Genomic DNA, 26,248 nt, shown 5'->3' with positions numbered 1-26,248 from the left:
TTAGATTGGCTTCTAATTTATTTTGGAAACATGTCGTATAAGAACTAGAATACGTGCTTAACCAATTTTAAATAGTCCCTTAACGGACAAGAGGCATGAGCGAGAATAGTTTGCTTATTTTTCTTTCATACTTTTGCAGAGGTTGTTACAATATTGTCACGCAATGTGTAACACTCCGAATTAGAAATGGATGTATTTTTGAACATAATCAATACCCGAGTCGATGTAGTCATATCAGACTGTATGTCTGTCTCTTGCAATGGTGTTTTTATGCTTTTTCTGGGTCCTTTTGGGATATTAATTGGGAACAATCATTCGGCAATAAAGCGTTAGTACAAAAACATTCTAAGCTATACATATATGTATCTGCAACGGTTGATAGAGGTTCTTTCATGATTTTAACTGCAAAATAAGTTAATTGTGATGCATAAAAATTGAGGAAATAACTTAGCTTGGGCAAAGCCGGGTAATAGGACGCTAGTATTTATACATGTTTATTTCCTAATTAAGGTAGATTCTATACAATTTGATTAGAGGTCTGGTAGGATGGGTGGACACGTGCATACCAAATGCTTGTCGCCGTAGGCATCGTCGATTCTTCCAACAGTAGGCCAAATTTTTGCATCGGGCTTCACAAACAACTGGAGGATAATATTAGTAAAGTCAGTTTTGTATGAAAATATATTGTGCTATGTGTTTTACACTTACAGCTGGGAAGGCAGCCTGCTCACGTGTGTAAGGGCGGTTCCACTTGTCCGAAATGACCTGGGCCTGTGTGTGCGGGGCCATTTTGAGCGGATTGACGGTTTTATCCATGCGTCCTTCCTCAATTTCGGTAATCTCTTCTCGTATGGATATCATCGCGTCGCAAAAGCGATCCAACTCCTCCTTGTCCTCGGACTCAGTTGGCTCTATCATCAGCGTGCCGGCCACTGGCCACGACATAGTTGGGGCATGGAAACCATAGTCCATTAGCCGCTTCGCCACATCGACTGCCTCAATGTTGGCCGACTTTTTAAGATCTCGTATGTCGAGTATGAACTCATGGGCCACCAGCTGTGAGTTCTCCGCCTTATAGAGTGTTTTGTAGTGCTCTTCCAAGCGCTTGGACATGTAGTTTGCGTTAAGAATAGCAACTTGAGTGGCTCTCTTCAAGCCACGATTACCCATGAGCTTTATGTACGACCATGAGATAGGGAGAATTGCCGAGCTGCCAAAGGGCGCTGCGGAAACGACACCAAAGCTGTGCTCCTCGCTGATTAGTGGACTGATGACAGGGTGTCCAGGCAAATACGGTGCCAAGTGTGCTTTGACACCGATTGGACCCATTCCAGGACCACCACCGCCATGTGGAATGCAGAAAGTCTTGTGCAGATTCAGATGGGACACGTCGCTGCCATAGTCGCCCGGCCGACACAGACCCACCTGGGCGTTCATGTTGGCTCCGTCTAAATACACCTGACCACCATGCTTGTGCACCAATGTGCAGATGTCCGCAACCGTTTCTTCAAAAACTCCCATGGTGGAAGGATACGTAATCATCAGGCAGGACAGCTCGTGGGCGTGCTCCTCTACATTATCGCGCAGATGTGCCATGTCAATGGAGCCATTTGAGAGGATGCGTATCGGTTCCACCTGTAAACGATAGTCAATGGGCTCTGTTAATAAATAATAATTGATTAGCAGTCGCGGAGTTACCTTCATGCCGGCCATTTGAGCAGAAGCTGGATTCGTGCCGTGCGCGGAAACAGGAATCAGGCAGATGTTGCGATGCCCTTCGCTGCGGTGCTCATGGTAGCTCCTTATAGCACGCAAGCCAGCGTACTCGCCCTGAGCGCCAGAATTAGGTTGAAAAGATATTTTATCATAGCCGGTTATTTCACACAGATCTTTCTCCAGCTCCTTGAACATTTGATGAAAGCCCTGAGCCTGCTCAACGGGTACAAAGGGATGGATGTCCGTAAAATGGCGGAACGAGCAGGGTATCATTTCGGTCGTTGAGTTGAGTTTCATGGTGCAGGAGCCTAGTGGTATCATGGAGTGTACCAGTGAAATGTCCTTGTTCTCCAGTTTCTTCATATACCGCACCATGCGGGACTCGCTAAGGGAAAATGATCTGTTAGGTTCTAAATCCTCAAGCGTTGAGCCTGGGTTGGTAACCAGCCGTTACCTGTGATAGCTGTTGAAAATGGGATGCTGCAGGAAAGGCGATGTACGCAGAAACTTGGAGTTTTCAATGGAATTTTTAAGCACGTCCTTGCGCGCCAGCAGCTCCTCCACCGTTGTTGGTGCCTTGAAGGTCCACAACAAATCGTTCACATCAGCTACACTAACCGTCTCATCCAGAGCCACGCCCACTGTGCCGTCGGACAAGTAACGCAGATTGATGCGTTTGTGCTCGGTTCGCTCCTTGAGATCCTCCAGGGAAAGATCCGCCGAGGGCCTCACGCGCAGCGTATCAAAGAAGTTCCTGTTAATTACCTCATGACCAGCCTCCAGCAGACCCGTCTGCAGAGTTAGCGCAAAGTGGTGAATGCGATTGGCAATTGCCTTGAGACCCTCCGGACCATGGTAAATGGCATACATGGCAGACATATTCGCCAGCAACGCCTGGGCTGTGCAAATGTTGCTGGTGGCCTTGTCCCGGCGAATGTGCTGTTCGCGTGTTTGCAGAGCCAATCGATAGGCATCGTTGCCGTCCATATCGCGGGTGACGCCAATCATGCGACCTGGCATTAGACGCACCAGGTTCTGCTTGCAGGCAAAGAACCCGGCATGTGGGCCGCCATAGCCCAGGGGCACGCCGAGGCGCTGGGATGTGCCGATGGCGATGTCCGCACCGAACTCAGCAGGCGGACGAAGCAGAGTGAGGGATAGCAAGTCGGTGGCCACAACTACAAGAGTCTAAGTGTGAAAAACGGGATAGTTAAGAATAAGTAATTCGTAATTAAATCTTGGGCAGAACTTACGCCATTTTTTCGAGCAAGAGCTGCGATGTCCTCGAAGTCTTTGACGTCCCCATACGTATCTGGATACTGCAGCAGGATGCCAGCCAGCTCGCGGCTGGGAAGATCTGCCTGCTCGATAGGACCCACAACAATTTCGAGCTCCAAGGCTTCAGCGCGCGTCTCCACCACCGACAAAGTCTGCGGATGCACTTTGTTCGACAAGTACAGCTTCCTGCGCTTGTTGTGCCGTGTGGCCAGGCACATGGCCTCTGCGGCGGCAGTGCCTTCGTCCAGCAGCGAGGCGTTGGCTACATCCAGACCGGTGAGCTCGGAAACAAGAGTCTGATAGTTGAGTAACGATTCGAGGCGACCTTGGGCAATCTCTGGCTGATAGGGCGTGTACTGTGTCGTCCATCCGGGATTCTCGAAAATGTTGCGCACTATCGTATGGGGCACATGGCAATTATGGTATCCCATGCCAATGTAGGAACGCCACAGCTGATTCTTGAGCGAAATATCACGTATGCGTCGTATCAGCTCGTGCTCGTCTGGAATGTGACCGATTGGAAAAATATTTAGAGTCAATCGCCAGTCAACGACAGCCGTAGAGACCAAAATCAAACCAGCAGCAGATAAGAGAGAGCTGGCGGACCTATTGAACCAGACTTATCGCTTATCACTACACAAAAACACGCCAGGGGGTCCCGAGCTGGCAAGTGTCGGCGTAGTTGCCTATTTTTATATACTTTTCCACTACTTACTCAGAGGCTTGTCCAGGCTTAGATCCCGCTTTAATTGTATGCTCTGTGGCACGGCCTTCTCGGTGAGCTCAGCCAAGGACTGGGTTAAAGGAAGGTTAGATCCTGCGCTAGTCTCGTCATTTATGTATTATAGAGGCTTACCTTAAAGCCCAGGGTATCGAGCATGGCAACAACATCCGTCTTACGTGGGCCAATGTGGCGACTAGGAAAGTCAGACTTGGTGGGAAAGAGTACATCCTCCACAGATGTGGTGGCCAGGCACCGATTGTGTAGCCTTAGCACTAAGCTGCAGCTGCGTTTCGTCACAAGTCGTTGCATTTCCGAACAATATATGGCCAACTAATCTACAGTATTAAACGATATAGTAACGGTAGCTACGATGCTTTAGCTGCTCTCTCCGGACACGTCCACTTTTAACGGCTGCCAACCAGCGACTGTTCGATTAGTCCGTCCATTCAAGCTGATAGAGCGCCGCTTGTCAATAAAGATGCTGCCGGGCTCTCAGAGAAGGGCAGAGCGGCTGGATTTGAGGTGAGTATGTTTTCGGATCCCAGACCCGATAGAAACAACTTTTAATGCGTACATGCATTAAATGCATTACTTATTTATTTGTTTGCTTTTTCTAATCAAATCAAAACATTACAACGTTTTGTAACAAAAATATTTCGTATCCAATATTTTGACAAATTTCCAACATTAACAAATAAATATTACAAAAGTTTTAACAACATGAATGCACATACATACAAAACGGAAAAATAACATTATAAATATATAATCTTTTTGCATATTTTTCTTCTGTTGCTCATGAACTGAACTGAAGCCCGTAACTTTTTCTGACTACCCTTATAAGCATATATGTAGTTTGCTCGATTTGTTAACAATTGCGTGCATATATATCTGTCTGCATGTAATTAATATTAATATTGTTACTGACTGAACCATATAGCACATATATGCATATATATATATATCGATCATTATAAATGAACTCGGATTGCATTTTCATAAAATTTTTCTAATCGTTTTGATTAACTTTTTGTTTCTTTGCTTGGTGTAGTAATAATTCTTGAAGCCATTTTTGTTAGCCATTTTTGAACTTGTTTTTGCATAATTGAAATTCTCGAACTGCAAGTGTATGCATGTAGTTATAATATGTTTTTATATATATATATATATAATGGTAATATAAGTATTTATTTGTATATGTGTACATATGTATATTCAACTATTGTTAACGGCTCCTTTCTGTCAGTCAATGAACATTTCAAACGTTCCAACTAACGCGTCATTATTGTGGTTTCATATAATAAATATTATAAAATTGAAATTCTTTGAAGAAATATAATATAATTGTAATTGAGTGCCCAGTAAAGAATTCAATTAGACACAACTCTTAAAAGATTCATAGCTTTAGTAATGTTTCTAGTAAGTACTTTAAGGATTCCGTATGTATAATACTCGTATGTAAGAGTTATTTTGTATAAAAATCGTTTCGGTTCTTTCTTTGATCAGCTACATGGATTGGTGCCTTGAATGCAGATGAGGTAATTGCAAATTGCAAGAAGCCAGAATGGTTTAGTGCAAGAGTATCCTTAAAATTCGGATGTGTATAGAATATAGATTTTATTGGTTATATTTGTAGTTAAAGGTCGCCCTAAGTATGTTTTTGTTTTTTTAGAGTATGTGTAAATCCTATTAAAGATTATATGTATATTGCTTGAAGGTTTCGAAGTTATCTTTTAGTTATAATTACAACGAGTAAATTTTGTAAGCATAAAGTAATTTGTTTGAGCTTGTGCTGTGGGCTGAGAATGTGACATGCTTATAAGATGGTAACCTTTACTTAAAGGAGAATGGCCTATGGCTTATCTGGCTCGCTATTTGCCACACACGAGTTGTAGTTCGAGCTGTAGCCACTCTTGTACTGATGCTGACCCAGGGAAGCACTGCTGGTGCTGCCCATGCCACCAGGCAAGGGGTTTATCGAAGGTTCTCGCAATGTAAATGACATCATGGGATTGTAGACACCAGTGGAATATGTTTGCAGACTGGAGCTAAGGCTAGAGACGCCAGTGGTGGTTACCGGATCGTTCAAGCGACTGGTAAATGAGCTAGTGAAATTGTAGGGCGCGAATGCCGATGCTGTTGTGGTAGCAATTCTGGTGGAAGCATGAACGCTTGGTGTAGAAGTTTGACCGAGAGCACTTGAATATGGGATGCCTGTGCTCGTGCTGGTAGTGAGAATGTTATCACAGCTGCTTCGCATGCGCAGATCCGAAGCACTACCGCCTGGAGAGGCACCGAGCTCGGAAGCAATAGCGCTGCTCGAAGCTGGAGCTTCGGTAGCTGTATGGGTGGTGAGGTATGAGTAGTTGCTGCTGCTGCCCGCATAGCTACGGGACATGTGAGGTGAGTAGCTGCTTGAGGTGGTCACATCGACCATGGGCTCATGGCTATATTTGTGAACAGTCAGAGTGTCGGGGATATCGCTGTAGCTTTTGGTCGTTGCCGACGGAGAGACAATGGGTGAACGGCTTGCGGGACGCGATAGTGTTTGCTTCTCAATTTGTCTCTCCGTTAGAAAGCGATCGTAGAAGGTCGAGGTGACGGTGGTGTGCCGAATCTCAAGCTTTGCTGGCTGGTAGACGGGCGTATTGGAACGCGTTGGCCTGTTCGGGTCATAGGGCTGGCGATAGGGCGATATGGGCCTAGGAAAGCTGTCGACGGTTGGGTTCGCTGTTTTTGTGTTGTATCGTGTGGCTGTTGTTCTTGACTCATATGGCGAGCTCAATGGGGACTTGCAGGCCGAGCGTTTGTCGTCAGCGTACTTGGCGCAGGTTTCTTCTAGTTGTCTATCTACTTTATGAAACTTAGTTAAACTACTGCAGCTACTTAGTTCGCTACGATTATCGTCTAAATAATTTGGCAACATATTATCACGTCTTACCCTACTACTTTCCCGTTCCTCTAGCTCCTCCGCCTCCCGTCGGCGTCGCGGCGAGAGTTCCCTGCTAATATCTCTATGCGAACGATGATGCGGCGGACTGGTCGCAAGCAGTGGACTGCCCGTGCGCATGGACTCCACGGATCCCAGTGAGCGATGCTCTGAGCTAATGCGTATGGCAGGTGTGTAGTCACTATAGCGCTGCGTTCCACGTCCTCGACTCTCGCTTCGACTGTGTGTCAGATCTTCTGCTGAGTTCTTTTTGCTGGCAAAGTGCAATGAATCCGAGAACAAAGAGTCAATATAGCGCTGACATTTCTCCTTCTGATACGACTTCTCCTCGCACAAGCTGTCAATGGACTTGATGCTGTTCTTAATGGAGCTCAGGCGTTCGTTGATGTTGTCTCCAGTGCGCAGCGGGACGCCCGTGTGCGTTCCTGTACGAGTGATGGGCGATGTTTCCTTGAAAAGAAGGAATTATTAATAAGCACTTGTTATTTGAAAAAGCTTATTATTATGCTGCCCTTATCAATCACTTACCCGCATTAGGCGACTGCCTAGGGCGTCGAGTCCCTCAGAGCTTGCTGCCGCGGCCGCTGCGCCGCTGCTGTAGCTGCGACTAGCTGATGCTGAGGCTGATGGCTGATCTGCAAGAGTCTTCTTAAGAATACGTTGTAGAATTTTAGAATTCTCCTCCATAAAGCTTAAAACATTATTTGTGTTGCCCACCATTCGTTCGCGTGACTTGGGTCGCCACGAGTCCTCGTAGTAGTCCTCGTCCTCATCGCGAAAACGAATGACCTTAGGGCTAGTAGGCCGATACGAAGTCATCTCTTCGCGGCGATAGTCGCGAAATTCTTCATTCTCGTCTCGTCGCATTGCTGACTTGGGCGTTGTGGGCGCTTGGCGTCGGGGACTTTGCTCGCGTGACTTGGCTGCTTTAAACTCCTCGTAGGAAACCGAAGGCGAAACCACATCCTTGAGTTTTTGATTGAATTCTTTGTAGTCTTTTTGGGTCTTGAAATCAAAGCATTGGTCCTTCTCTAGTGCAAGTATGCGTTTATCAAGTTCCTCGGCAGTGGGTGGCTCCGGTTTACTGGGCGAGTAGACTAAGCGCTCCAGGCTGTGTACCGGGGTCTTGGGTAGCTGATCATCTAACATTTTCTTTCGCTTGATATCATCGATCGTGGGAGAACGGGAACGTGACTTGTGACGGGCAGGCGACTTCAATTTCTCGTCTAGGAGGCGTATGCGGTGCTCCAGCTCCCCGGTAGTCGGTATTTCACTGTTATCCGGACTTGGATCCAGCAGCATTTCAAGCGGATGAATTGGTGGCTTTTTATTGGGGTCATTCTTGCGCTTAGCTAGATTGTCTTTGGACTTGGAACGCACCAAATCAAGTACGCGGTATTTGTATTCTAAGTCATCAGAGATGGGCAGATCATCTTTGTGCCTCTGGCGACGAGCAGGAGATGTGTAGGGACTTTTCTTATTGACGGTGCGCGATGGTGATGTGTGCGGTGTATTCTGTCCTTGGCGTGTCGGTGAAGTATAAGGCGATTTTGTGGCACTCCTGTCCTTACGTGAAGGCGAAGCATGTGGTGATTTGATCACTGACTTGCGACCTGGTGAAGTAAATGGTGATTTTGTAGTTTGTTTACGTGCTGGACTGCGGGAACGTTCGACGACCGGAGAAGTCTCTCCTGCCACAGGTACGTCGTCCTCTAAGCCCTTGCCTTCGCAAAGCTCAATGTACTTGTTTAGGTCGTTTTCATGCGATAGCGAGTACTGAAGTTTGATCTTGCGCTCGATTTCAGTCAGTCTCTGCTCTACATCGATCTTCTCAACATCCTCGAGTAGTTTGATTTGACGCTCGAGGGAGCGAAAGCGAGCCTCCAGCTCTTTAGTGGACGGCAGATAGACTGTTTTTCGTTTTAAATGATGCTTAACTGGATTCGGACCCCAATCATAGTTGGGCTCATTTTCGACTGTTTTTTCTATCTTCTGCTCTGGTGGTTCCTGCTCTGGCTTACGACTGGTAAAGTCTTCAATTTCTTTGCTTAGATCGGATATGGCTTGTGCCTGCTCAATTTGCTCAGCAGACGGTTTGTATTCTGCGTGAACTAGCTTACCATCTTTGGATTTAACAAGATTGCGATCGTTCAGCTGTTTTTCAAGTGCTTGAAACAGTCCCTCAAGCTCTTCAGTATTGGCTCGGGTCAAACGGCGAACTTTCAATGCTTTTGGTTCATTATCCATTAGAAGTACCACGGTTTTGTTATTAGCATCCACGGGGCCAATATCACTGGAGTCAATAACAAGATTAGCTGATGACTCTTTGATTGATTCTTCGCCTGATTTAAGATTTTCCTCAACATCATCTGATTTCTCAACATCTGCTTTTAGGGGCTCACCTTGAGAAGGAGTAGTTGAAGTTTTTTCCTGGTCAGTCGATGGAATACTTTTTTCCTCTACTTTGTTTTCTTCTTTGTATACTTTAGCTACAACTTTTTGTTCGTCTTTGATGGTTTTTTCTGCGTCGGTCTCTTTGATACGAGTTTGGGCTGTTTCTTCATTTTGTAAGGTTTTAGACTCCTTAACAGTCTCAGGCTCAGAAGTTCCCGCCGTTGCCAATGGAGACTCCTCCAACTTTTCAGCTTCGTCATACTTGACGCTCTGATTATGACTATCTTTTTCCTGCTTTCTACAACTCTCACTCTCTTCGCTTTGCTCGGAAGGCTGCACCAACACATCCTTAATGGTAAACTCGGGATCTGGGATTATTGTTCCATTTCTAGCACGCTCTTCACTTAACTGCTGTTCCAGTTGTTCCAATCTTCGTCTCAAATCATCTGTTGTAAGCTCTGCTTGCGGCTTCCTGTGGTCGCTGTCTTTGTTGAGCAGCATTTTAATGTTAATGCTTATGTTAATGGGTTTGTCCGACTCCTCTAGCTCACTGAAGTTTTGTGTGTAGCGCACCAGCTCCTTGCCAGTTTCTATATCAGTGCTAAGTTGCCGGGGAGAATTGTCGTCGTCGTCGGTATTTTGTGGAACTTTTTCTTGTTGTCTTTCTTTTTCACGAATAGCTTCCAGCAACTTGAGACTATTCTCACTCAGTTGCTTCTCTAGGGCTAGAACGCGCTCTTCCAGTTGGGCCTCCGCTTGGTGCGAGGTGCTCGGCTTGTCATCATAACTACGCATCCTCGATGCAACTTCGGAATCACTTGCACAGCGCTGCTTGTAGAATTTCTTGTACAATTTCTTTTCCAAGAATTGTAAACGATTTTCCAGATCAGCCCTTGAAGGCAAATCGGAGAAACGACGAACCATTCGCTGCGCTTGCCAGGGTTCGTAATTTCCCGATCTGTAGTAAGCGGTGTTTGCAGGTGCTTCCGATGTCTCATCGCCCATTGGTGTGGGTCGCTGTTGCAGCTGTCGCTGTTGTTGTTGGCGCTTTCGCTTGGGATTAATTTCGCTGGGTTTTAAATTCTCCTCGCCCGGTGAAAGACCTTGCATTTTGTTTTGCAGCTCTTCAATGAGAGCGCGCTGCTGATGCTTCCCTGGATCTATGGTGATTTTATGGTCTGGTGGTGGTGGAAGCGGTGGGGCTTCAGGTATATGTGCTTCAATGGCGACATCTACATGACGAGGAGGGGACTTTATCTTTGGCTCAGATTTTGTTTCAGTTTTTTTCTTATTATTGGCATGCAACGCTTCATAGCGGCTCTCCAAATTCTCAGTTGTGGGTGGCTGTTTTCTAGCTGGCTTCGGATCTTCCTCCGAGTCACCCAACTCTGCAATAACCTCCTGCTCAATACGTTCTAATGCCTCGTTTACAGTTTCGTTTTGGCCGGTAATGAAATTTTTGCTACTCATGCGGCGCTTCAGACTTGCATAACGTTGATCCAGATCCTCAATAGAGGGAGGCTCAGAGGCTCGCCTATTACTCAGCTCTTTAAAATGTGCTTTCTCTAGCTGATCTGATTCGAATTGTGACTTGGCAGTTAATTTAACTGCATTAGTTTCGGTTGACAAAAGCTGGTCTTTGAATTCTAAGCGATTGTTAGCTGTTTCGCATTTGGTCTCAAAAGCTTTAGGTTTTTCGTTTTTGGCTTCCCTTACTTCAGTTGCCTCTTCTTCAACAGTCAATGATGTACTTATTGCCCCAACTTTATCGTCAAACGATTTGATTGATTTTTGACTACTTTCTTCATTTTTATCTTTTGCAACATTCTCCCTATCACTAAGTTGTTTTCTTTTTTCTGGCTTTGCTTCATTCGCATTGGAAGTGCTGCCGTAATCAGCTTCATCCTTCGACTCTATATTGGAGGTGCTGCGCTGCTTTTCTAGGGCATTGAAACGTTTTTCGAGCTCCTCTGTTGAGGGTGGCGTTATACGCTTGACTATCCCCACTTCCTTCTCTTCCTCAGTATTTGATGTTTCTTTGCTCTCCTCAAGCTTGGCTTTTCCGTTTTGGGGTGCAGTTTTTTCATTATTTGTTACATTTTTTTCTGCAATGTGCGCAATTTTTTTATCTTCGGATTGGTGCCATTTATCTTGAGAACTTTTTGGATCATTTGCATTTGGTGGATCTGTGTCTTCGATTTGAATCGCTTTAACTGTTATTTCTCCGTTTTGAACATTATCAAATGCCCTTGCTGGCGCCACAGACTCATGTCTTGACTGATTTTTATTATGCTCTAGTCCCTCATCTGGTGGCTCTTTTTTCGCTTTTGCTGGACTGTTTTTTTGAACACTTATCCTTCGTTCTAATTCATTATAACGATCTTCGAGCTCGGCTGTTGACGGCAGTTTTTTAAGGAGTGGTTGTTTCGATTCCTTTATATGGACTGTGTCGCTTAGGTTGGCAGGTTGTTTTGTGTCCGTCTGTGATTCTTCTGATTTATGTAGCTTGCTAGTTTTTTCGCTTCCATTTCCATCTTTTGAGCTGCTACCAGCCGTTTGTTCCTGATCAGTAAGCTCCACGGGAGTCTTGGTGTTTGATTCACTTGAACTAATTTGTTTTGTCAAGGCATTAAAACGTATTTCGAGATCGGCTGTAGAGGGTATGCGTTCTGGCTTCTGAAAGGACTCGACATTAAGTTCAGAGTCTTCTAAATGTTGTTTCTCAGCATTAAGCTGCTTTTCCAGCGTATTGTAGCGCTCCTCCAAGGCCGCAGTTGTCGGTATGTACTTTGTACACTCTACGTTATCACTTTGCCGTTTGGGGTTCTCCTGACTGAGTCGTCGCTCCAGCGCCTGAAATCGTTCTTCTAGTTCAATCGTTGAGCATCTGGTCAGTGTTTTGCGTCTGGGATCTCGACGTTTACTGCAGGTACTACTTATAATCGCAGGTAATGGGCCCTTGCGTGTTTCTATCGTCATGTTCAGCAACTCTTTGTAGTCGTCTTTGTTTTCGCCTGGAATATTGTCATCGCGTATTTGGGGCGTATCAGTTATCAGTTCTCGTGTGGGTTTGTCTGCCATGTCGAATGGCAATGCCTTTGCTATATGTTCAGTACTTTGGCCTTCTACCAGAGAACGCTGGTCTTCTTTGGCAGTATTCACTTCCGAATCGTCAACGCGTAAGGAATACGCAAGCTCCAGTCTCTTCGGACGTTCCACACTATTGAGACGTTCAAAATACTGATTGGTAACGCCATCATTACTAACATCGTAGCGATTTGTTGGGCTTTCTTCTTTCACTTCTATGCTGGGTGCAGAACCACTAGCATCGGCTGGATTAACCAATTCGGTATTTGACATTACATATATTGATTTGGGCGTTGACAGTCGACTAATGCTTTCCGTGCTTAGGCAGGTGGCACTGTCCGGTAGTGGAGAAAGCTGAAAATTGCTGGTGATCGGTAGAGTGTTTGTTTCCACGTGCAGCGGATCTACTTTGCTGGAGGCCAGATCACCTGCTGCTTGCGACCAATCTAAGTCCCGGCCATAGCCAAAACGATCACTTTCCGTGGCACTGTCCTCCTCCTCTTTGGGCATCGGCTCCTTTTCATCGCTGCTGTCTGTTCCCATTAGCATGAAGGGGATTTCATGTGTACTAGGCGCCCATGATTTGGGTCTCTTTCGCTCTACACCAGGATCTCGCAATGCTGCCAGCTTGGGCTTTTCTTTGAGCTTACGCGCCAGCTTTGCTTTGCGTTTGGGACTCTGCTCAATTGATTTGGGATCATCGTCATCGCACAGACTGGTGTCTGAGCTAGAGCCATCATTTTTATCTGCTTCCTGTTCACCCTCGCTGTCCTCACTGTACGAGGAGCTATCGCTTTTGCCCAAACGCGAGCGCAACTTCTGTGACTTAACCATTTTGGCATCTACCTCATCCCGCAAAATGGCCGCGCGATCTGCTTTTATCTCCTTCCACGTTAGACTGTCCCTTCGTTGCCGTGTGGCATCCGTTTCCCGCCAAAGCAGCGTCTCTCCACGTCGTAGCTGCCTCTCTCCTGCCGCAGGCGGCTTGCTATGCAGAACCGCTGGGAGAGAGGGCTTGCGAGCTGGCGGTATGGCACCCAGAGGTGCACCCACACGTTTGCCTTTGTTGGTGATTATGGCTGGGCGGCCAAGAAGCAACTGATTGACCGGCAACTGATTGGAAGGCGTTTGACGCGTTGAAGTGGCTGTGGTGCAAGCGGTGGTCAGTATGACATGGGCCTGCTTCTGACGCTCGCGCAGACGATCATACTGTTTCTTCAGTAACGATATGTCCAATGCTAGGCGATCCTTTTGCTCTGCCTGTGGCTTGCCTGCCCCAGAAGAGCCGGTTCCCACAGATCCGCGCCTGCCCCAGTTCAGGCCCCACACTGTGGCCACGGCTAGACGAGACTCGTCATCGGAGTGCGTATCTTCGTCGTCATAGTAGAGTCTGTAAAGTAAGTATGATTTGTAGCTGTAGCTAAAGCATTCTCAAATTTTCGCTTACTGCAATCCCTGCTTGTTGCCCATTGGCGCAATGTTATACAGATGCTTGTCCCTCAGATGCTTGATATCGGCTATAGGTCCCAGCTGCACCACCTTCTCTATCAGGCCATTGGAATCAATGAGATGTCCATTCAGCAGCTCGTTAGAGAAGGAGCCCATTTTGCCATAAAAGTCATCAGCAGTGCGTGCATTTAAAACTCGCCTGTAAACACGCAAATAATACATTTTCATGAGATTAAAAGCAAGTAAGAGTGTTCTGTTCGGGTGTGCCCGACTAGGTGTTACCCTGAGCTCGTACATACACTTCTTCACACCCAAGAATACACACACATTCACAATTACGAACAACGTAACCTGCCACGCAGGTTACATTATGGCTGTGATTTATCCTTTAGCCCCGCATTATGGGAAAAAAATTTTGTTTACGATCTTCGAGGTAATTTCGTTTTCATGGAAACGGGGCAAGTTTTTTAATGTTATTTAATTTGTTGACTATGTTTACCAACATTTTATTATAGTAATAATATCTAGTTATTATAGTTGCTAATATAGACGTGTTCATACATACGAATGGACGGACGGACAGGTGGACATGGCTAGATCAATGGATGATCGGTATATTTAGATGACGGGTTCTGCCTTTGCACAATACTGCTATACCCCTTTTAATTCAATGGGTCCAGGGTATATAAAGTTCTTAAAATAGAATAATTTTAGTCAAACCGTTTTTTGTGTTTCTTGTTTAACGCAACAGTGAAAGTCCGGGCTCAAATCGGTTTGATCCAAGCCCGGATTGCAGCCTTGATTTATTCGGCAACCTTTCGTTGCTTAAGCCAAAGAGTGCTTTTTCATTTCATATCACAAAATGAGCAAAACGACCTCTAACTTGACATAATTCATAATGGGCCTCTTTAAATCAGCTACACATTTCGTAAACATTAAAATAATAATATCTGCAATCGCTTACAAAATTAAAATAAATGGAAAAATCTGTTGGCATTTAAGGTAAAAATTGCAGCACACAACTTGCTTCGACAAACAGGAAAATTGCATTTGGCAAGCGAAAAAACATTTGGCAAACGATACCAACCTTGCGCCTGCCACAAGCCTTGACACAATTTTGAGCCTGTAGGCCACTAGAAAACAGACGCCGAAACTGACGCGAGAACTGCCACCCCCAAATTTTGAGCCATTGCACGACTCGTCGACCCCACTACTCACTCTTCGAGCAGACTCCATAGAACTAGTGCCGTGCGTAGCAGCACATCGCTGCCCTCAATGAGGACCAGATCCCAAACACGGAGAACACAGGACATCGGCAGGCAGGTGCAGAACATGGTGAGGAACCACTGCATGGTGAATACGTTGGTGAGCGGCGGCTCGTAGGCATTCTCCATTGGTCCCTGTAGTCGCTGCAGATGTTTGGCCAAACGGGGCAGCTTTGTTTGCATTAATTCCCTAAAGACACCCATGTCCGCTTGAAGGCCTCCCATAGAGCCGTAGAAATAGCCTGTGGGCAGCACGCCCTCTACCAAATATATCATGACTTTCATAGACTCCTCCTCTTCCTTGTCCATCACTTGCAGTATTAAGGCGCCCAGCATGTTGAAGCCCTGCGATGCGAAAGCCGTTGTCAACAATTGAACATCAACAAAAAATTGCTGGGGCACTTACTTGACAGTAGCCCACCTCGGGATTGTATCGTGCATAGCCGAGCAGTATGCGCTTGAGCTTTGCCTGGTTGATGGAGCCTGCGGGGCCTGTGCATAAGTTGGAGCCCGTGCGGTGCAGATCCTAATGGGAAACAGTTAGCGGAGTCTACCTGGCTTGAGCAGAGCGCATTGCCTCTTACCTTAACGATCTGTATGCCCAGCTCCTCATCGTCCTCACGCCACTCCTCACAGAAGCACTTCTCGCGCTGCTGTGCCCAATCCACATTTTTCGATTTCAGATACTTATCCGCCAACGACAGCCACAGCTGAGGGACCAAAGGCATGTGAATAATCAGAATACCAAAGGATATGGCTGTCCTTGCTTGCTCCTATTTACCTTGCGCCGAAACTCTGGCGGGGTGCCGCCTGGCAAGCGGGCCACCAACTTCATGGCATGCAGCCATTGATTATAATCTGAGGCAGCATCATCCGCACCAGCATCAGCGGTGGAGGCCGGCGTAGAGCTCAGCATGTTGTTGTTATTGCGACTGCGGCTGGGGGCTTTGCAGTAGCCGCTGCTGTTGTTGTTGTTGCTCGTGCTGCTAGTGGGTGAGGTTAGGCTGACTTTCGGTGGCGGTGGTGAGAGACTAAAGCGCATTTTAGGCTGTGCATCGTCTGCAAAAGTTGTCAAATTAAAATCATTATTAGCTGCATTTAAATATTAGCCACTCTTGGTAATAAAGAAATTGTTTTCTTTGGCTACTTCTGTGTGACTTCACTTACAATATCCGTGCAGTATGCAAACTTTACCCAAGAATATTTATAAATAATTGAAAAGATTTTGTATGGCATATAAGTACAGTTTGTTTCGATTTTTAAAGAGCACGCGCGAAAGAGAAGAAGAAAAAAAAAGGAATATATGTATATATAATATATTAGACACTTGTTCAGTAAAACATTTTAGCCCTGAGGCAATGAGAACGAAATGTTAACAATGAGCGAAATCTTTGAGGCAAGCTTGAAAGCAATCTAAAAAGAAAGGATTCGCCAAATAGTGCAGCAAACAACATGCAATGGCAAATACAATTTGCAGGCGAGCTTTGTGCCACATTGTGATAAAATATGCTGCAATGCGAACGGCAAACATGACAAGCCACTTTCTACTGCGGAACGTGCGGTTGCTGCTGCTATCCATAGATGGCTTTTATGTGAAGCTGACCATGATATATGTAAAAATAAATGTATGTGTGTGTGTGGGAGCTACCAGGCGACACGTGTGTGTGTGTGCCAGTCGGTGGGAGGTTTGCATGGGCATGAGTGTGGGCATGTGTGTAGGCATGTGTGTGGGCATGTGTGTGTGTATGTGCATTGATGTCTGTGCGCTGACTGCTGACAGTCTGACATGTCGCATGTGGCGGCAAGTACTTAGTTATTTGCTCTTGGTCTTGGCCATCCTTCAGGACACCCGTGTCCGCCACTTGATACGTTGACATTCTGATATGAAAACTAAATTCACTTGAGCTGGTTTTATGTGCGTCTTGAAGCGTATAAATCTTCACTTTGTTGTTATAGCTGCTGTTGGTTGTTTTCCTTCAATAGCCACACACGTGCCCTTACATATACACGCACATACACGCTCACAAATCTGACGCGCGTCAAAGGTCAAGTTGTTAAAAGGAATTGTATCGTTCTGAGTTTATGGTAGCTGCATAGATTAAGTGTGCTTCACTTGTTTCTTTTTTCGAATTTATTTTAAGTGTGCTTCAGTTGTTTCTTCTTTTTCAAATCATTTTAGCTTTCGAAATGTTGCTCCTTATAATCGAAATATGTTTTTTTCATGTTTTGATTATTCACTTTATGGCTGATGATTTGATTTCAGCGTCGTTTGGCTGCATATTGTTTGGTGGGAAAATATTTTTTTTTGTATACGTACTTAAATGGTAAATATCAAATTAACATCAAAAAGTAAAAAGCTTTAAAAATTCAAAAAGAAAAATTCATTTAAATCCATGTTTTGTCTAAGTCTTCTAAGTCTTGGATGAACGCTCGAATCAACAATATTGTCAGCATTAGACACTAAATATTTTCATACTTACAGCAATTGTCATTATCTTAAAACGACTATATAATAGTTACCACCGGGGTAGCAAAAACAAATTTAAATAAGCTATAAATGAATATTACTCATAGCTACCACTGCGCTATCTATTTCCCGGGGTGAAAGCCTTGCATAGAAATGTGCAACACGCAGAAGGAGATATATTCGATTTCATAAGTCGAGTCGTATAACTATAGTGTATGGCTTCGGCCGGTAATCGGCAATCGGTCGGTAATCGGAAATAAAATTTTAGAGTAAAAACACTTCTAAGTCATATGTCTGCCAGGGTATTGAATCGCTGCTTTACGATTGAATCGACCAGCAAACAGGATATTTTACTTGACCTGTGAAGGACTGGAGTCTATCTTCGCAGAACTGCTTCCAAGTGCAATACTAAGTATGGTTATCAGTACTAAGCTTGGTATTGATTTGGAGCAAGTTGAAAATAACATAGACAAAAGGTGGAAAATCCGATTAATGTCTTCTCCGTTTAGACCAACCGACAGATGACCAATTTAAATTAAATTTATTTTCATCATATATTTTGTCCCCTTACTAAAAATACATTTGAATCTTTTTAGTTATTAGTTCGAGTTTAGTAATACATGCTAATTTTAAAAATTATTTTAATAAGATGGAAAATAAACTAACTTTCATACCTGTCAACTAAACAAATTATTTATTTAAAAAACTCGTCATCGTGTGTACAACGCAAAAAACATATACAAGGCTAAGTAATTCAATGTACATCACAAACAGAAAATTGGAAAATATAAAAAATGTATTGAAATTTGCTGTAAAGAAGTCACCGGAAAATATTGCGCAAGCTATGAAGCCATCATGGGAACTGGCATTCCTTGCGTTTCCTTCCTATATATCAAATGCATTTGAATAAATTTATCAAGTATTACCGAACACATTTCAAAGATTTTCAAATTGAGTAAAACGTATGGGGTGTCTAATGAGTATTTAGTTTTTCAGGGACCAATGGTTAAAAGTAGTAATTAACAAAAAATTCAATTTCAACTTGTCGGTATTAATTATAATTCAAATTTCATCGAATCAAGCTAGAGCTGTATTTTAATTAAAAATAAAGCAATTACTTGACTTTCTATGTCAGCAATTTTAATTAAAAATCACACAGCAGTAGGCTCAGTCATAATTAAATTTGATGTACAGCTCAAGCGAATGCAAGGAAGAAATGTAAAGAGTTAATTGAAAATTTTAAAAGTAGTCAACAAAAAAGTTTACTAAATCCGACCTAGGCTCAAAATAAAGCTCTCAAGTTTTTGTTATATATAAAGTCTTGTGGGAATGCTGAATCCCATCGTGTATACATAATGTACCTTGCAAAAAATACATATGTATTCATGTATTACATAAGCTGCTTACACAGGATGCCAGCAACGAAATGGTTCCCATTTTCATTTGTGTTTGCCAAATTGAGCGCAAAAAGAAAGCAAACAATGAAATAAAAATGTTTTTGTTTACAAGAGTTCTCGGAAATATGAATCTTAAGAGCGAGCTGAACTGCAGAACTTTAATGACAAGTAAACAACAGGCAAATAGCTAATGAATTACTAATTGCACAAACATTTATGTAATCGGCCTCAAACGTTGGAGCGCACAAATGAAGTGAGCTCATAAAACAAATTTATGACCAGCGCTGAGCACGACGCTCAGGCCCCCTACAAAGGGACAACTATGGACTCTACGTCTTGGTGCAAAGGGGCAGATATGCGTGCTGCAAGGCAAGATTTATATAACAATAGCTACAAAATACGAAAAGATACAAAAAGCGTTGGCCAGTTTTAGTTGGGCTGCGCGTAATTATTTTAAATGCACTTCAAAGTAACAGGATACAGACAGACTCGTACGTGTGTGGCTGTGTGTGGGTGTGTGTACGTGTGTCCATGTCAAGGCTGTGCCAGTCAGTTTGAACGAGCGCTTTACTAGGCCTTGACCAAAACTGAACTCTAAGCCGCATCACTAGCGTATTCTTAACTGTCCGTGTATGTATGTGTGGGCTATGGGTTTATATTTGGCCATCCAAGTGAAAAAACGCAAAACGCGACACTTGGCTTAATGAGCCAAGCGCACATTTGGCCTATGTTGTTCGATGTAAAAAAAAATCCGCAAGCAACTAGTCCCGACCGCAATCAAAGCCGTACCCTTACGATCCCGTTAGAGTAGCACACACAAACGCTTATCCTCGGGGAATGCCTCGGCGCCTGAGTAGCGTCACTTAGTCTGCAGCAATGCCAATTTATTATGTAATTCTCTTTTCCCTTTCCTTTTCCCTTTCCTTTTCCCTTTCCTTTTCCTTTTGCTTAGCAGAATCTGTGGATGAATCTTTTTAGCCAAAGCGCCAGCACGTTCAATGCAATTGGCGTCAATTAAGGTTGCTTCAATCGGTCGCCTGACCAGAGACATAGCCAGACAGACCGAAAGACAGACAGACAAGCCAGAGAGAGGGACAAGCGGTGAGGATGCATAATAAATAAAAAAAGCTGCATGGTTCACTAACCCATTGAACCCTATTGCATATATCGTTGCGAGTGCAGTTTGTTGCGCTATCACGTGACACAGACAAAAACTTGAAATATCGTTTAAGCTGGCACTTTACACACACATGTACTACTAGATGTACATATACATACTGCCAGTGCTGTCCTGTTTCTGAGTGCCTGTGTAACCGACTCCATTTTTTAATGGCTCTCCAAAGTGCGTTGGCCATTTAGTTGTTCGCCGATATTTGAAACACCTCCTGTCACAGGCTCTCTCTTAAATTTTGGACTGTCTTTTGCAGCTTAAATAGCTTAAATTCTCTCGCTTAAGTTAAACTCTTTTTGTAGAACATTAATCATGCACTAGGTTCTAGTTGATCAGCTGTCTGCTGACTGCTGGATTCCAATCAAAGCCAATGAATTTATAAGAAATTGCGGCCTGTCACTTTCAATAAGCTTTACATTCAACTTAAGCTTTTCCCTAAAAAGTATTTACACTCTTTTCTCTCTGCCCTCAAGTTTACACAATCATGTTTAATGTGCGCCTTTTGCATATAAAAATGCGAGATATTGCTCAGAAATCAGCTGCTTTTTATTGTTGTCGTTCAAAGCAAGCCGTAAAGCAGAATGAAACGACTCGCAAAGGACCAAAAGATAACGCGTACATTGTGATAAGGGCTCATCCTGCAAGGCTGTAGTTGGCATTTTGAGTCTTTTTGATTGGATTTAAAAAATTGATGGGCAAGACGCCTTCCATTCGAGTTTGGCCCGTTTTCCCTGCATATGGTGGCGACTGTTGAATGTGTGAGTACAAATAATATTTATTTTTAATATACAAAATTATTGAATTGTTTGAAAAAAAGGCAATTTTTGTAGTTTGTAATCAATCAAATGCTCAACACAAATAAGAAGATAAACTCAAAACTATCATATAACTTTCAACTCAAGCTGCCAAAATCTTTGAAAACGTGTACTGAAAGACCTGTGTTTCAAATTAAAAGGCCAATTATATCATACCCAATATCAATACCATCTGCGCTTAAGTTGTTTCTTAAAAAATCAAAGTTAACTAGAAAAGGCAAATACGGAAGATATTTCGAACATAAGATATGTACACAAATAGCAACAAATAAACGAATTCGGCAGAGGACAAATAACTAGTAACCAATTTTCGCCCATTAAATAAGTGGAAACACTTAGCCAATCTGTTTCCTTTGTTATAAAAATAAAAGGAATCAATGTATAAAAATAAAGACAGACAGTTTTAAATCCTTAAGAATATATATCAAATTTACAATACATTTATCCTTTAACAATCTTTACATTGTTCGACTTTTAAAAGGAATTGATTTAAAACCAAAAAAATAAATATGTGTGTATTCCTTAACTCTTCATATAAATACAATTTTAGCCCCAAATATTAGACATGTAAGAAAATCTCTCTCAAAGTTGGTAGCGTTATCCATTTCTCATTTGATGAAAAAATGTGCACATATGTATTATATATCAATCATTATTCAATCAATCAATCATCGATAGTTTTCATTTAAGCGAAGGCCATGACCGTGGCAATATTAGTTTACAATAACAGCACAATGAGTTGCCCCAACGTTGTTAACAAAATACAATTTTAAAGTATGATTTAATACGAATGTAAGAAGGAAAATTCCCTTTATTATAAATATTCAAGAGCTCGCGCTTTATTTATAAACTATTTAACTAGAGTGGCAAAATTTAACTTTAAACATGGCAATTCACTAGAATACTGTTTACTACTTATCAACTTGGCCGGTGATAGCCAAGCTGTAAGGTTAACCAAAAGTAACGGATACTGTTTCCTTCGTGCTCGTAAGCCAGTTTAAAGAGACGCGTGGGTGCTTTAATGCGTTTGTGGATAGGGTTGAAATTTGTGAAGCTGTTTTGCGCTGATTTAGCAGTAATTAAAATTTAATGACAAGACGCGAAAGGTGGGATAATTCAACTCACACACACACACACGCACACACACACACTGACACACTGAAAGAAAGAAAAAAACAAATGGAAGAAGATACTTGGAACAAAGATAAAATGACGTTGCGTCAATAACGTACACCAGCTAACAGAATCAATAACAATAAGAAAGATTATAAACATGAACGACACTGGGGCATGCAACAGTTGAGTGTGTATAATCATGCGTGTAAGTTTGCGTGTGTGTGCGTGTGCGTGTGTGTTTAATCAAAGCGTGGGCGTTTTACTTGTATTTAAAATCTGCTAGTGACAGAGGACGTCATGAGAAATTATCTAAAAACAGAATCAAATGGCGACTGCACAAAAGCGAGAGAAAACCGAGGAAAATTCTGATTGAACGGTTAAATTGGAGGGCTGGAAATGGCGAAAGGGGCTTATGGCCAACGCTCAAACGCGCGTAACAATAACGAAATGTAATGTAAATGAATGCCGAAGGCAGATCCAGTCGGGGCTCATGTTGGGTTTTGGCATATTCATGTAAAAAATGCAAATTTTAATTACAAGCGGCCCCAAATAAGAACTGTGCGCGTTATGCATAACTAATGCCAGGCGGGCTATGTGAATTAGTGTGCGGGTGTTTAGGCATGTGGATGCTTATGAGCTATTCGATGAACGTCAGTTGAAAATTTAATTGAAATGTATGCAAGATTATGGGTTTGCATATACATAGATTTCATAGAAAAATTTACCTTTTTGTTGGTAATTGTTAATGTTGTTGCAGTTAAGTTAGAGCAATAACGTAGAGAGATTTAGAAAGAGATAAAAAGACATAAACAGAGATAGCAATAAATGTACAATTATAAGAAATATCAATTCTGAACACACACACAGAAAATGCAACGCAGCTAAGCAAATGCTCAATTGCTTTAGTTGCTTCAAGGCGCGCTAAAATGTTGGGGAGCACATTAATTAATAAATACAGCACATAAATGTCGCGTATATATTAGTATAGTAATTAAAATGTTTCATTTATCAGTCAGTTTGCACAGTTTGGCATATTTACCCATGTTAAGTAAACGTGCGCTGCTTGGTATGCTACGATTTCTGCGACGGCTTTCAGTGGCGCCTCATTAAAATCAAGTTGTGGTTGTTCTTGTTGCTGTTGTTGTTGTTATAGTTGTTGATGTTTTGTATTTTATTTTTACTTTTTTTCGATGTTCGTATCAGCTGTATGTAGTTGTTGTAGTTGTAGTAGTTGTTGTAGTTGTAGTTGTAGTAGTTGTTGTTGTTGTTCTCGTGGCCTATTATTAGTATGGTTCACACAATATATACATAGGTATAATACATAAATACAGAAGTTTGCTACGAGTTTCTATGTAAATGACATGCTGATATTAATGTTATATAACATCCCTTGAAGCCAGTATGCAACACACGCACATACACGCACACACACACACACACACACACCCATACACACCCTAGCTCGCTCTACAAAAGCAGCATTGTTAAAGGTATTAGAAAATGTTTAATGCGTTTTTGATAAATTTCTTCAAATATTTGGTTTACAAAAAAATAAAATTTAGATAAAACTGGTAGCACTCACAAAGAGGTAATCAAAACCTTGACAACAGCTAAAGCTGTGCCAGTTTTATAGTTGGCCCATGGATTTGGATTAGGTAAGAGGACGACATCGCATTCGCAGTCGTAGTTGCGGTGCCATTGTGTGACTTTTGCACTGTCGTTCATCGATTCTTTTCTGCTAACTGGCGTCTTGACCCACTTTTTGTTTTGGCGAAGCAGAAACGTCAGCAATAGCAACAAGAAATGCTCGCAGGGAACTAACTTTACATCACATTTCAGCTTACGCTCACAATTTTTTACTGCCAAAAAAGATGAGAGTTGAGCCTTGGAAACTGAATGTGACCGAATCCTCCTAGAAAAATTCAACGAAGCGCAGAGCCAGAAAGCCTTTGACATTGACTTTGGTACAGTCAGTTCTTAAAGGTTCATCGGGAGATTTTAGGTGATTTTAGGAGATTTAAATTCGCAATTTGATTTGAAATTATAAATAATTATAATAGCTTCACATGCGAAATATATGCTTTATTCGTTTAATGATTATGACTTCTTGTTTGTTAAAACCATTCACTGTTATGCAATGGCTCAATAAATATTTTCCACATTACTAACAAGTAACTAAACTAGTGACTGCTATTGTCTACAGTCATAAATTTTTAAAAGGGTGTGTGTGTGTGTATGTTGTGAATCCCAAGAATTCGGATACGCTTTGAATGCGACAGGCCATACACACCAACATACTCAGTCATATCTATTTGTGGGCAGTTCATTTGCATAAGTGTCCTCGTCTCCGTGGGTGTGGGTGTGACAGAGGAGGACTCAAACAATATCAATAGTCAGCAATATAATTTCAATAGCGCTGACGGAAATAGGCGCGCGCCCTCGACCGCATAACGGAGGTCGGCTCGATAAAAGAAACTTTTTCTTGACATACTTTTAGGCGCTGCACTAAAATGCACCCCGCAATTGCAATTATTGCATTCTTCCGGTCGATCGATAATATTGAGTTATTCAACTAAGCGTCAACACAATAACTCAAACGCGCACATAACTATAGACAATGGAGATTGTGTTTTATGCCTTTTCACGTAATAAAAGGAATACTATATATTACAAAAAAAAATAAAAAGCATAACTGCCTTCGCACGTGTGCGTGCTTTTATCGAATGCTGCCGCTGTGGCTGCTGCCGTCGACGTCGGTCGATCTAACACAGTTTTATGTGGTGGACGAATATCAAGGGTAATGCTTAGCAGCCACACAAGCGAGCCCACACAATGACGACGCCAACAACTGGCAGGCGACTGTGGCAGCGCACTGATATAAAAACATAGATAAAAGAGGCAAAATACTTGCGGAGGCTAAGCTCAACAGCAGCAGTGACATCTACACGTGCCAGCCCTCTCACATGCATTTATACATATAGAAACGCATTGGAAGTGTGTGTAAATGTGTGTTTGTGTGTGCGTTTGTGTGTGCTGCACGTCAGACAGTCTCTAAGAGCCCGCCAGTAAGTTGTTTTCATGTTCACTCGCTTGGCATTGTGTCGTCATCAACCCCCAACGTGAACATACACGCCAATACACTCACCCACACATGTATATACATATATACATGCGTAGGCTCACCTGCCTACCACACACACAAGCACAGACACGAAAGCTACATTCATTCAATGAACTTAACCAACACATACACATACACACACACGCACACACACACACACATATAAATATAAATATATATATATATACACATATATATATATCCATTATAACACATACATGCGCGCTGCGTGTAGTTAATTTCCTTCAGCTTTGCTTTCTGTTCTCCGCACTAACGACGCACACAGCTGAGAGTTCCGCACTTGACTGATTTGGGTTTGCTTTGGAGCTACACTGCTTACCCGGAGGCCAGAAGGCCAGCTGTCGGTCATGCGCACTGCGTCCGTACACAGTCGTAGCTCGACAGCTGTTTACACTGTACGAAAGCAGGAATGCTACTTACGAGTCTCCACAACGAGTATGGCAGTGACAAATTCGCACAGCACCTCCTGGTGGCGTTGTAGACGATCCCTCACAACCAGCACGCGTTCCAACAGATAACCCATCATCAATAACTCCACCTTAAGCATGGCACTGACATCCACCAGCTGGCGCACGTTCAGTGTCTCCAAGACATTCTGATTTCCAGCCAGGCTGCTAGCCATTCTAGCCACAGGTCCCTTCTTGGTCGATCTTCTGCAGTGACGTTGCTCCTTGGAAATGCGTCTATCCTGACCCTTGTGACGACGCCAGCGACGCAGACGTCTGGCTTGCTGCTCCTGCTTGCCATAAATGTCGCATAGCAATGCACTGAGTAGAGTTTTGGTCTCGCTGTGGTTCTCTGAATTGTGTTAAGGCTTATCTTAGCTACATGCTAATTTTAAAGCTCACCTCATTTCGGTGGCCCACTGATAGGACACAGCGGTTGGTAGTTGATTGTTGACTTGGTTTATACCGTTGGAAATGTCGTTTCTTGTTTACAGGCTGTTTTTGGCTTTGTTTTCTTATATTTTGGTTTTTTTTATGCAAAATATATAAAAATAGAAAATGAATTAACATAGTAATCAAAGCCAAGTGTGAGCTGCTTATATTATTTAAATGTAAATTAATTTTGCCCCATTTGTGAAATGTCATTAGTTTGCATATCAGTACATATATCTGATCAATTCGAAAAGTTGTGTACATAGGGCTTTTATGTTTAATCCGTCAGACAAAAATCTCTGAAATACCTTAACTCTAGACTCTTAAGTGAGACTAGCCTGAAGCGTAAAAAATCGATCAATCCGAAATCAATATAAGGGAAAAGGGTGTTTCCTCAAT

The 26,248-nt window shown here is 42.9% G+C and overlaps 2 protein-coding genes across 9 annotated transcripts; both read right to left on the bottom strand.

Moving 5' to 3' along the window:
- Nucleotides 1-467: 467 nt before the first annotated feature.
- Nucleotides 468-4,143, bottom strand: LOC135440322 (glycine dehydrogenase (decarboxylating), mitochondrial). Its single transcript, XM_064699462.1, has 7 exons — nt 3,851-4,143; nt 3,710-3,788; nt 2,970-3,496; nt 2,171-2,904; nt 1,699-2,101; nt 709-1,635; nt 468-641 (listed from the first exon to the last, which is right to left on the bottom strand). The coding sequence occupies exons 1-7, from the start codon at nt 4,025-4,027 to the stop codon at nt 531-533; spliced, it is 2,958 nt and encodes a 985-aa protein (XP_064555532.1). The 5' UTR covers nt 4,028-4,143; the 3' UTR covers nt 468-530.
- Nucleotides 4,144-4,279: 136 nt separating this feature from the next.
- Nucleotides 4,280-26,005, bottom strand: LOC135439906 (microtubule-associated protein futsch). Of its 8 annotated transcripts, none has more exons than XM_064699196.1 (11): nt 25,820-26,005; nt 25,392-25,759; nt 15,645-15,922; nt 15,448-15,573; nt 15,270-15,389; nt 14,817-15,208; nt 13,597-13,797; nt 7,386-13,539; nt 7,197-7,316; nt 6,660-7,118; nt 4,280-4,837 (listed from the first exon to the last, which is right to left on the bottom strand). In XM_064699196.1, exons 1-11 carry the CDS (start codon nt 25,822-25,824, stop codon nt 4,715-4,717), a joined length of 8,346 nt encoding a protein of 2,781 aa, XP_064555266.1. In that variant the 5' UTR covers nt 25,825-26,005; the 3' UTR covers nt 4,280-4,714. The 8 variants fall into 8 exon arrangements, with proteins under 8 accessions (XP_064555266.1, XP_064555338.1, XP_064555047.1 ...); XM_064699268.1 differs by having other exon boundaries at nt 7,197-7,313; XM_064699347.1 differs by lacking the exon at nt 4,280-4,837 and adding an exon at nt 6,410-6,568.
- Nucleotides 26,006-26,248: the final 243 nt, after the last annotated feature.

Source organism: Drosophila montana, unplaced genomic scaffold (assembly GCF_035044405.1).
Source record: "Drosophila montana isolate Dmon_TW-CO22-7 unplaced genomic scaffold, ASM3504440v1 contig_1083_1, whole genome shotgun sequence".
NCBI lineage: Eukaryota > Metazoa > Arthropoda > Insecta > Diptera > Drosophilidae > Drosophila > Drosophila montana.
Note: the sequence above shows the minus strand (reverse complement) of the source record. Positions and strands in the feature narration are given on the sequence as shown.